At 41.2% G+C, this 11847-nt stretch overlaps 1 protein-coding gene across 5 annotated transcripts in view; it reads left to right on the forward strand.

Moving 5' to 3' along the window:
* LOC106061043 (UPF0547 protein C16orf87 homolog) overlaps nucleotides 1-9906 on the forward strand; it is a 73098-nt gene extending 63192 nt beyond the window's left edge. For all 5 annotated transcript variants that reach the window (XM_056039151.1, XM_056039149.1, XM_056039150.1 and 2 more), the window contains exon 6: nucleotides 126-9906. In XM_056039151.1, the coding sequence (XP_055895126.1) occupies nucleotides 126-253 (128 nt within the window). In that variant the 3' untranslated portion in view covers nucleotides 254-9906. The remainder of the gene's footprint in view (nucleotides 1-125) is intronic.
* The last annotated feature ends 1941 nt before the right edge of the window (nucleotides 9907-11847 follow it).

Below are 11847 nucleotides of genomic sequence, written 5' to 3' on the forward strand. Positions count from 1 at the left end.
TTCGGTACTTTTAATTTTTTTTCTCTGCCTTCTGTTTTCACCACCCTATTATAGCTACTTATAAGTTTATTATTATTTCAAAATTTGCTTAATTTAATGAATAGAGTACAATTGTATATTTACAGATGTCAAAGTGCTGCCTGAGCTAGATGATATTTACATCAACTTTACACCTGAGAGATTGCAACAGTTTTCATTTATTTTAGATGAAATCAATTTCAAAATGACCTGTACAATGTTCAGACCTTTGTAAAACATTATGTAATTTATTATGTAAGATTTCCTTCTTTATTGTTTTTCTTTGTAATTGTAGGATTATATTTTTTTTTATTGATCTCTTTGACATAAGCCTAATTTGAGATTATCTTTAACGTGAAGTAAAAACTAAGATAAGATCCATTTATTGACAGCCATATTGAATCCTTTTTCACATGTTCATTAGAATATTTTTCTTTTTTATTTATTTTATGTATAACAATTATTTTTATAATTTATTAAAAAAGTAGATATTGAAAATGTAGTTTATTCTTCATATTTACTCTTGTATTGAGAACAAATTAATTTGAATTACTTATGGCTAAAATGTGAAAATTAACAATATGGTGATAATGTTCATGCATAGATTTTCATTTATAAATACTCATTTTTTTATTACTCTGTAATGTTCTAATAACTTATATTCTTAAAAGATTCATTTTATAAGCCAGAGATGTCACTAGGGTTTGTGTCACCCTGTATGGTAAACCTTTCCCCCAAAAACAAAAAATTAATTAAAATTGTTATTAGTTCGTTCTTGTCGTAAACCCTATTACAGTTAGGTATTTACTGAAATTTATTACACATTACAATGATATTGATTCTATTTACAAATTTCATTTTCATGACATTTTATCAAATGTATTGTTATAACTGGTGGTGATGCGGATAGGGGTAATTGTGTCTGTGTGTAGCCAACTGATACAAATTACACAGGCCAACGCTAGACAAGTGTTATGTTATTTTGGAGCACTGAGTTGTCAAGCAATTTGAGTTGGTAGTGACATGTGGAGCAGTTTGCAGAGAGCCTGGATAGTGGGAGTCGTTGCAACTGGTCTCAAAAGTGGATCTACTATGGCTGCGCTGAAACTGATGGACGATATGGCATTGAAAGAACTGAAGTTAAAGCTCCGCGAGCAAAGGCTGAAGACAGCAGAAGCAGGAAACCTTAAAAGCCCACCTCAAGGAAAACCTGGTGTAAGAGAAGGAAGATTTGGACACGTATGACACAGAATATGTCCAACGAACAGACCTGTATCAGGCGTGAACAAGCCCCATGTTGAAAAAACTTTGGACTAGGTAGTAGATACACTGTGCTACGAAAGTGACTTGAATGATGAAGGAGCCGCACCATCGTTGAACGTCGAACCCATCCAAGGCTGTGACGAAACAGGCAATTACAATAGTGATGCTGGTGAAGATAGTGTGCAGCCTGTGAATCTGACAATCCTTACAAAATGAAGAAATAAGAGAGAAGGCCTATAGTTCGACGAAAGCTTTGACTGCAGATGTACCTGATATGAGCTTCTCAATCAGCAAGACAGATCAAGACATTGGATCTGCGTTCAAGCCTATTGCTGAGGACATGAAATACCTGTCAATCTGCTGCACCCCAAAAGAAGTTTGTGCATCTGCCAATGCATGAGAGAGAAGCCCTGATAGTGGTCATGAGTCCAACAAAACCTGATGCAGCAGATGATGGATCTTTATACTATGAAAATCATCTACAAGCTCTGTTCCCAACACATGATTGGTCCGCTGCTGAGACTTGACAGAGAAGCCCTGATTGTGTTCAAGGTAGCCAAATGGAACCTGATGCCGAAGATGATGAACTTTTGCATGTTGAATGTTACCATCCGTCCTCCATTTTCAAACATTAGTAAGCCTACATGCATTTGCTTATAGCATGGTCCAGGTATCTCCAAGTGTACCAGTTCTATCTGTTACAAGATTAGGTGTATCTTCAAATATGTTTCTGAGTACCCTACAGTCGTTGAGGATGTGTTATACTCTCTCGTCTTGTATGTGACCTTGTGGTTCTCTCTGATCCCAGCAAAGTAGGCTCCTATCAGACAGTGTCCCGTACGAAAACGTTTCAAAATTGCTAGATCCTTTCTGTCTAGCTGCCTTCATTAATTCTACCTGTTTAGGCGTTTTAGAAACGTTTACTTCCCGTTCGTGCTACAATGGTTGCAGCTGTCGTAACACTTGGACTTGGTCCATTTACAAATGCTTAATTTTGCACTCTCGTATGAGCGAGAGCAGCTCTTTTCTGGGAAAACCCGAGTTCTTGGGACAATGCCAATGCGGTTGGCATAAAGAATGTCCTTTTGATCCGACCTCTGCCCACCCATTCGTCGACTAGGCGTCTGAGTGGGCAGCCATCCTCCGTCCTTAGCACTTTTGCCTTGGCGCTCCATTTCGTTGTTGCCATCCGCTCTATGACGTGCAATTTTGCCGAGGCTTTTTGTCGTACTTCTTGCACATGAGCTAAGGGTCCAGAGTAATTTCTAAGTACCTGAGTCGTTGGTCCGTTGGGTGTGATCCCAACGATTTTTAGATCTATGGCCTCTTGGTGGATGTCTTTTCCCAAAGTGATTAGAGTCTGGACCGTTTATGTCCATATTCCACATTCGGGTGTAGCATGAAACAGTAACAAGGTCACGCTGGATTTCCGCCATGAGAACTGTATCGGATCTTCCAGATTGCTATATTAGTAGGTCGTCGGCTAAATGGCTAAGTGGTAAAGCGCTTGGCTCCTGATCCGGGGTTCCCGGGTTCGAATCCTGGTGAAGACTGGGATTTTTACTTTCGGAATCTTTGGGCGCCTCCGAGTTCACCCAGCTCTAATGGGTACCTAATATTAGTTGGGGAAAAGTAAAGGTGGTTGGTCGTTGTGCTCGTTAACCGTAGGCCACAGAAATTGATGACCTTTACATCATCTGCCCTATAGACCACAAGGTCTGAAACGGGAAGTTTACTATTGCCTGAACCCGCCCTGTTCAGGTGCGATGATTTTGCGTTCCTCCAAGTATCACACGAGCTTTCTATTGATCATTCTTTCAAGTATTTTCCCTAAGCACGATGTTAGGGATATCGGCCGATAGCTTTCCGGGCAATCAGAGGGATATCGGCCGATAGCTTTCCGGGCAATCAGCCGCTTTTCCGTTCTTTACTAATGGGACTATCGTTGCCACTCTCCAGGGCTTTAGGAATTCCCCTTGTATCCAAGTCCGATTGAGCAAGTCGCATAGCTTTCGTTCCCCTTTTGGCCCCAGTTTTTTCAGCATCTCGTTGCTTACTCCGCCCGGCCCTGATGCCTTGTGTAGTCTGCTATTCTTTATAAAACATGTGCCACCTCCATCATAGCTAAACTGCATTTTTCTTTTGCTATCCTGATGCCGTCTGGAGCCATCAACATTGGGGGTTTTCTTTCTTACTTTAGAGACACCAGCAAAAAATGTGTCTGCCCTTTTGCCGTCAGTTATTATTGGCCTGTTCTCGGTCTGTAGAAGTGCCGCGACCTTCGGCACCCTCACACCGGTCATAAGTAACTTGGTCAGCGATTCTTCTGAAACTGTCTCTCTCACTAGTGTAGTGAGTTTATTGTACTCATTTCTGCCGTTTTGAGCCTGGTAAACCTCATTCGGGCACCCTTTCTCTGTCTGACGAGTAAAGTAGTCGACCAAAATAAACTGTAGCTGCGTTTGCCATTGGTCCGCGGAATAGCTTTTCGAGCGGCCGTCAGCTTTTACAAAGATGTGCTCGAAGTGTATATCAACCTCTTCGAAGAGGTATGCGATACTTGATTTGTTTTGTTTTTTAATATACAAACCAGTCCTTAAAATCACTCACGAGGAGTCAATGTTTGACGAAAAAAAAAGTATCTAAGATTAAGGTTTTTCTTTAAAGTTGAGCTCTCGTGTTGATCCAGTTGTATGCATTGATTAAGAAAGAAATAGAATCAGAATTTGGTAGAATAAAATGGAGGCAAGAGAGCAATGTGCCAGGGTTGTGTTTTAAGCCATGGCTCGATTGCCCGGGCCCCTGGCATTCAATATGCAAAAAATATGCACGTTCGTTCTTAAAGAAAATACTTGACAAATGTTAACATATTGTTACGAATCTCACTATCCAGGCTCTCTGCAAACTGCACCATACACCACCAACTTAAAGAACTTGACAACTCTGGGCTCCAAAGTAACGTAACACTTTAATAGTTGAATAAATAACAGCCAATACTGTACAATTGGCAACACGTACACTGTACAAATATCTCTCCGATAACACCGTTCCGCCGTATCAACTCTTGCACTGGCCTCTCCGTCTCGTTCCGGGCTTGCACTGCGTTCAACAGTTCAGGACTGACTTCACACACTAGGCTCGTTGTGTCGGACTCGATCGCAGACCAAGATCAAGACGCCAGCCGTCTCAACCGTACTTGACCTGTAGTGAACCGGGCTCTGAACCCCTGCCGTGAACCTTCTGTCGTGAACCTTCTCTCGTGAACCTTGCTGTAATGAGCCCCTTTTCTCGACCGTCTTGACTGCGATACCTCCGCTCTTATATAGGGTCCCTACTGGCCTTCTCGAACCGGACAGAACGCCGCTCGACGTTTCCAGGTGGTCAGATGACTACAACTCTCGTGACTCTCCTGAGCTCTGTTCACGAACCGCCGTCGATCCTTCCCGAACCGCCGTGTTGACACTCGACTCGGCTGACCATCGTAACTCGTCACGGTTGACCGCTCGTCTAGCGCTGGCCTGGGGCGATTTGCGTCGGCTGACTACACTCACACCACTACCCCCATCTGCGCCACCACCAGGTTTATAACAATATCAATATAATATTGAATGAGATTAAATTATTTACAATGAATAACAATGATAACATGATGTATTATTGAATTTAACAATGTCACAAATATTGTAAAATATATATTATGTCAATAGTTGAGTGAGCATTCCGAACCTTGTGATACCACAGGCCCAACACCACACATCTATCTTCTATATATAAAATTCTCTTCGTCGGCCGACCATGCGAGACATGCATCATGGAAAGAACTCTTTTATTTCTGCAAGTCGCACTTGAGTTACCCCACGTAACTTTCGCGGCGAAAAAAAAAAAGAGAACGGGGAGACCAGGTCTTCTCTGTATTCACCCGTCACTATATAATATATAGCCGGACTTAACCATTGCAAAGCCCCGTTTGGGTAGGGATACCGATAATAAGTTTGTATTAGAAAATAAATTCGTCTTTGCAGTTTATTATTCTTTACTACGTATAGAATTACTTTACAAGCCTTGCGTGTAGCGAAGTCATACAGTATATCATGTACCATTACCACATCGACCTCGTACTTAGGACATAATCTTTTGCATCAGGCCGCTTTATCTCGAAGCTGCCTATTGGCCTTTTGTTGTATAACCTTAAGCTGTTGCCTTAATCCAAGACCATTTTCCGTCTTCGTCCCGAGACATGACGTTTAAACTGCACTCTTCTTTGCTTAGCACTTTTGGAGCTCAAAAATGCCCTTCTTTTTGTACGCCTTCATTGCCCATCATTGTCTCCTTATCTTTAAAATCTCTCTACATCTTAGACCATTCCGTTTGCCGTGGACTGCGACGGGTAAGGGGGATAAGAGGGGCGTGGCAGTCTGTGCCCGATGTGCTGCACCGCCCAATTCAATTGCCTTAACTGTCACCCTGACCACTCGGTCTACTCCAAGTGTTCTGTTGTCACAGATTAATAATACATTACTCTAGATGTTACTAATTAATAATGATAATAACGAGACTGTCTTTATCAAGGTAGACATATATAACTAACTTTTATTTCCGTCCGATTCTTTGCTTTCGTATAAAACATAAACAACAAACAATGACGTAATATCTTCTAATATTAGCACACCAAGGACTGCCCTGTGTGGTAACTTGACAATGTAAGTATCTTCAGCCAGGCGATGTCAACTGTATTGGCCCTACCCAAGGGCCAATTTGGATTGACAAAGACCTATCCCCAGGCTGTAGTTAAGATAGGAAAACATCGACCCAAACACCCCCCTCCTCCTCCACCAACTCAGAAGAAGAAAAAACACCACGAAGCGCACCCCCAAAGCGAAATGAAAGCTCTTTTGCTGTTAATAAACAGATTCTCTGTGCTGGCTGACGAGGGCATGGAGACTGAGCAGCACGAGAAAACCATCACTCCGGGAGAATCTGGAGACAACATGTCTGACTCTGAGAACCCAGCCAGACACCCCAACCTCTACCGAATTAGGGATGAAGCCAAACTAAAGAAGAAGATACCTGAATTGAGGGAAGAGGAAATAGCCTCAGCTTTAACCGGGGGGATCTTCTTTCTTCAGATAGAAAGACTTACACCAAAGGGGGGTGTCCTCTCCATCCAAACCTAAGTCTAAAAACACAAACACGGGAATAAAGGGAAACCCTTTCGGTCATGGGCGTAGCCAGATTTTTTTTTCTTTGGGGGGGGGGGGGTTAGTGGGGATTTCCCCCCTCCCCCCCCCCCCCTCGCAAAAAAAAATTTATGTGTGTACATGATCTTTATTACATTCTAACCCTTCCTTCTTACTTAACACGTTTATTGTGCCCTAGAATAAGTTCTTCCTGTAGTTAGTGGAAATAATTGTTGACTGCCCGCCGTTGACAGCCAAGCACTATTTCTGGTATTGAATGCCAATTAAATGCATATTCTGAAGTATCTACAGTGCATTTTCCTGCTATTAAAAGTCTTATTTCAAAAATTAATGTACTATTCTTACTTACTTAGACCCTCCTGCGTTATTCGGCGCATTTGCCGTCTAGCTGTTTCCACAAAAATCTGTCACTGGTAATGTCTGAAGCCTCTTCCCACCTGCTCTGAGGACCTCCATGAATGTGTGGCGCCAAATTGTACTATGATGTCATCGCAACTCTTATTATGCGTAATTCATTTTGTCGGAGAACATGTGCCGCAAACCTCGTGCGACGCTCTGTCACAATCTTACTAAGGGGTCGACTCCCAGTTCGGCATAGAATGTCCTTGATTTAGACCCGATCTCAATAACTGACTCCTTAAATCTGTCTTAGCCATCTTTGTTGAGCCACATTTAGTGTTTTTTAATTTCGGTAGATGACTATTCGCTGCACTTTATTAATGGAGCCCCGCCACTGGTAGAAATATGTAACCTTTCTTGAATACGCTATGGAATTAGGTGACTGTAGTTTGCTTTAGATTTTATATCGAAAAGGGAAGTTTTATCGTCAAAATCATCTGTTGGGGGGTTTAAACTAAAAAATCTCAGGTCTTTGTTGTTGTTTTTTTTTAAATTCAAAACCCCATTTAGCTACGATCATAGAATTTGGTAACTGTAGTTTGCTTTAGAATAATATTGAAAATAGAGGTTTTCCACCTTACAACGCTCTGTAGGGGGATTTTAAACTCAAAACCATCTGAAGGAAAGGAGTTTAAACTCAAAAGCCTCAATTTGCTTGGCTACGCTCAAATAATTTTAGTGTGTAATTTGCTTTTTTTATATTGAAGAGGTATTTTTTTAGCATCAAACCCTTCTGAAGGGCGATTTAAATTCAAAACCCCTTTTGGCAACGCTCATAGCATTTTGAGTGCGTAATTTGCTTTTTTTTTTAAATTGAAGATGTATTTTTAGCTTCAAACCCCGCTGGCGGTGGGTTTAAACTCAAAACCCCTTTGACTACGCTTATAGATTTTAGAATGTGTAATTTGCTTTTTTTTTTATTAAAGATGTATTTTTAAGCTTCAAACTCCACTGGAGGGGAGTTTAAACTTAAAACTGAGTCAAAACACATTTAGCTACGCTCATAACATTTTGAGTGCATAATTTACTTTTTTTTTCATATTGAAGAGGGTGTTTATCGTAAAGTTTGGAGGGGATTTTAAAATCAAAATCATCCTTAACTGTGCTCTTGGAATTTGGGGATTGTCGTTTGCATTTTTTTGTTTTATAGAAGAGGGGGATTTAACTGCAAAAACTCCAGGTAGGGGGTATCAAACTCAAAACCCCCTGGTAGGGGGTTTCAAACTCAAAACCCCCTGGTAGGGGTTTCAAACTCAAAACCCCCTTGGCTGCGCTGGGGCAAGTGATGGTTTAGTATTAAAATTTTACCTAAAATAAACAAAATCAAAGCAAAAAATCACTCACTAAAGTCCGTCTCCCCCCCCCCATCCCATGGTAGGGGGTTTCAAACTCAAAACCCCCTGGTAGGGGTTTAAAACTCAAAACCCCCTTGTTTTAGTATTAAAATCTCACCTAAAATAAACAAAATCAAAGCAAAAAATCAGTCACTTAAGTCCTTTGGGGGGGATTGAACCCCAAACCCCCCCCCCCCTTGGCTACGCCTATGCTTTCGGTGGCCTTTCCGATGCTTAATAACTCCAAGTAGGTCATTTAAAATAAGCCATGAATTCCAGGATTGTGCAGTGGAACTGTAGAAGCCTCATTGCCAATTTTGAGGAAATGCAGCTACTGAAGGGTTCAGAGATTCCTGTAGCTGTCTGTCTAAAGGAATCATTTCTGAAAAACTCATCAGTTTCCGAAGCTACAGCGCATAAAGCAGGACTGTTGAGGATGCGGAGAAAGCATAAAGGTGGAATCTGTATCCTTATGAAGGACAGCATCCCCATGAGAGAATAGAACTCCAAACCACACTACAGGCCGTAGCAGCTAGGCTAACCCTACACAAGGTTATCACTTGCTGCAGCTTGTATCTACCCCCAAGCGCTTCATTGAATTCAACAGCTCTTTCGGCCCTATATACGCCTTCGAGACTTCATTGCCCATAGCACTATGTGGGGATCCATCAATACTGACACCAGAGGTCGTATTCTGGAGAATATCTTCCTCTAACATGATATATGCATACCTAATGATGTATCACCGACCTACTTGCACCCAGGAACTGGATCTCTCACGTGCATTGACCTCACCGTATGCGTTTGTGGACGACTTTAAATGGTCAGTAAGCAACGATCTACGGGGAATTGACCACTTCCCATTCATCATTGCTAACACTCTCACCTCATTGGGACGACCTCAGCGAAGGAAGCGAAATAAAGCCAACTGGGAACAATTCCAAAGAAGATGCTCCGAGGATATCAGTCCAGCTGCTTTTTTTGCTAGCAAGCTACTTGACATTGCCAGGAAAGTTGTACCCCTAACTTCCGCAAATCCAAAACGGCCTAGCAAACCTTGGTTTGATACAGCTTGCAAAAGTGCTTCGGGATAGCCCGAAATTTCGGGTTCTGAGGGGTCCGATTCCCTTCCTCTCTGGGTTTTAGTCGACTTTTTTTTTCGAATTTGGTCAAAATTTCTTCGCATTTTCCCCGTTAATATTAGTTTGCTAGTTCCGATCGCGCGGGCAGCTATTTTAAAACAAGATAGACTGGTTTTGGTTTCATATCTCGCGATACGCGACACTCTCACTTTACATGCAGTTTTATTTATTTATTGTTTTAGAATGTAAACATTTTATACGGAACGCGCCTCGAATAAGAATTTTGGATCTAGAGTCTAGATCTAAGATCTAGAATTAGATCTGATCTAGAGCTAAACTGTAAACGTTTGTAAAATCTAGATCTAGTATTTGGAAAAAAATCTTGTCTAGATCTAAGGGAAAGCCGTGTCATTTTGGAGTCGATCTGGACTACATCACAAGTGAATTTTATCTTGTTGTAATAGATTTATTGGTCCATGCATATACCTTATTCATTATAATGATAGGCCTACTAATTACATACCGGTATTTAAAATATGGGGGCATATAGATCTATATGTTCTAATTCTTTGAAGTGGTGCCATTTTGAACAATAAATAAATTCTGCCCCTCCCCCTTGTTTTTTTTTTTTAATTTTTTATTGTTTTTTATTTTTGGGAATGAAAAAAAAAATGTGCATATCGTCCTTTGATTAGCACAACAAAGAAGAATTTGCTCTTACATGCCATTGAAGTTTTATTGTGCTTTAGTTTCTTGCTTTATATCAGGGTTTTTGAAGTTTTATTTTCGGTTTCAGGGTTTATAAAAGATATAAAAAAGGAAAATGTTGAGTTTCAGGGTTTACTGGAAAAATAAGCTGGCCACCTTTTTTAAATGTATTTTTTTTTAATTACTGGGGTACTTTTATAGGTTAGTGCTATTAAGCTATATGCTTGCACTTACACCTACTACTATGTTAGGTTTATATCGGCCCGGGTACGCTGTTCTGCCTCACCGTGGCACCCGGGTGGAAACGGTTGCTTGAGGGGGTACCTAGGCTAAATTAATGGCGAAACATTACTCCCGTGGGATGCCCATGGGTAGACGAGAGTCCACCTCTTGCACGGGCGGAGCTGCAAAAAAAGTCCACATAAACCTGTCACACACCCATGCGCTGTTCCTCAAAGGGACCGTTACGTGAATGGCGAGTCCCCCACGGATAGCTTGGTATAACGAAGGAAAATGGCGGAGGCTCCCGGTGTCCTCGGCCTTCGGCTATGTGCAGCCAAGCATGAGTTGGGGGCCAAAGGCATTGGAAACAGCAATGCTTTCCATAGGCATTGACTCGGGTCTCTCTCAAACAGAACTGTTCCCACAGTTTTTTTTTTTTTTTACTGTTTGGCGTCCAAACAGGTTTTTTTTTTCAAACTTAGAGCTCGAAGAGCCTTCAGCTCAGCTCTTTAGACGATCAAACGGGTTAGGACCAGGCTCTTTAAATTGAGTGGATGTTGCAGCTCCTTGCCTTTTCCTATTGTGGACCACTGATCAGTGGGTTACATCTGCGTCTAAAAAAGCAAATTACGCACTAAAAAATCTATGAGCGTAGCCAAAGGGGTTTTGAGTTTAAACCCCGCTTCAGAGGGGTTTGAAGCTAAAACACACACACTCAAAATTCTATGAGCGTAGCCAAACCAAGGGGGATTTTGAGTTTAAACCTCCTCCTCCAAAGGGCTTTTTTTTAAATGTTTAAAACCCCTCCAGATAGTTTTAGTTTAAATACCCCCATACAGAGTTTTTAGGTTGAATACCTCTTTCTTCAATTTTATTCTAAAGCAACTAGTCACCAAATTCTATGAGCGTAGCTAAGTGGGTTTTGAATTTGTTAACAAAAAAATCCAGAGATTTTTTAGTTTAAAACCCCTTATCAAATGATTTTGACGATAAAACTTCCCTTTTCGGTATAAAATCTAAAGCAAACTAGTCACCTAATTCCAAGAGAGGTTACACATTTCTGACTGTGGCTTGGCTCCATTAATAAAGTGCAGTGAATAGTCATCTTCCAAAATTGAAATAAATGTGTCTCAATAAAGATGGATTTTAAAAGTCAGTTCTAGAGATCGTTTCACATGTTCTCCAACAAAATGAATTACGCATAATAAGAGTTGCGATGACATGGAGGCCATAACGAGAAAAGCGCAAACAGGGACATGCTAGTACAACTTGGCCCGCACTTTCATGGATGTCCTCAGAGCAGATAGGGAATGGCTTCAGACATTGTCAGTGACAGATTTTTGTGGAAGCAACTTTCCGCCCAATGCGCCGAACGACAAGGGAAGATCTAAGTAATTAACAATAGCAGATTAGTTTTTGAAATAAAACATTTTAATAGCAAGAATGCACTTTAGATACCTCAGAATATGCATTTTATTGGCTTTTAATAAAGGAAATAGTGCTTGGCGGCACCCCGAGCTGGAGAGCTCACAGCGTTGATTCCCACCTTGCACACACCCCTTGTGGGTGCGTCACGGACCGTGGTTTAAATATTGCTACCGTAGACTTCAAACAAGTACTTTT

This window comes from Biomphalaria glabrata, chromosome 8, assembly GCF_947242115.1.
Source record: "Biomphalaria glabrata chromosome 8, xgBioGlab47.1, whole genome shotgun sequence".
Classification (NCBI taxonomy): Eukaryota; Metazoa; Mollusca; class Gastropoda; family Planorbidae; genus Biomphalaria; species Biomphalaria glabrata.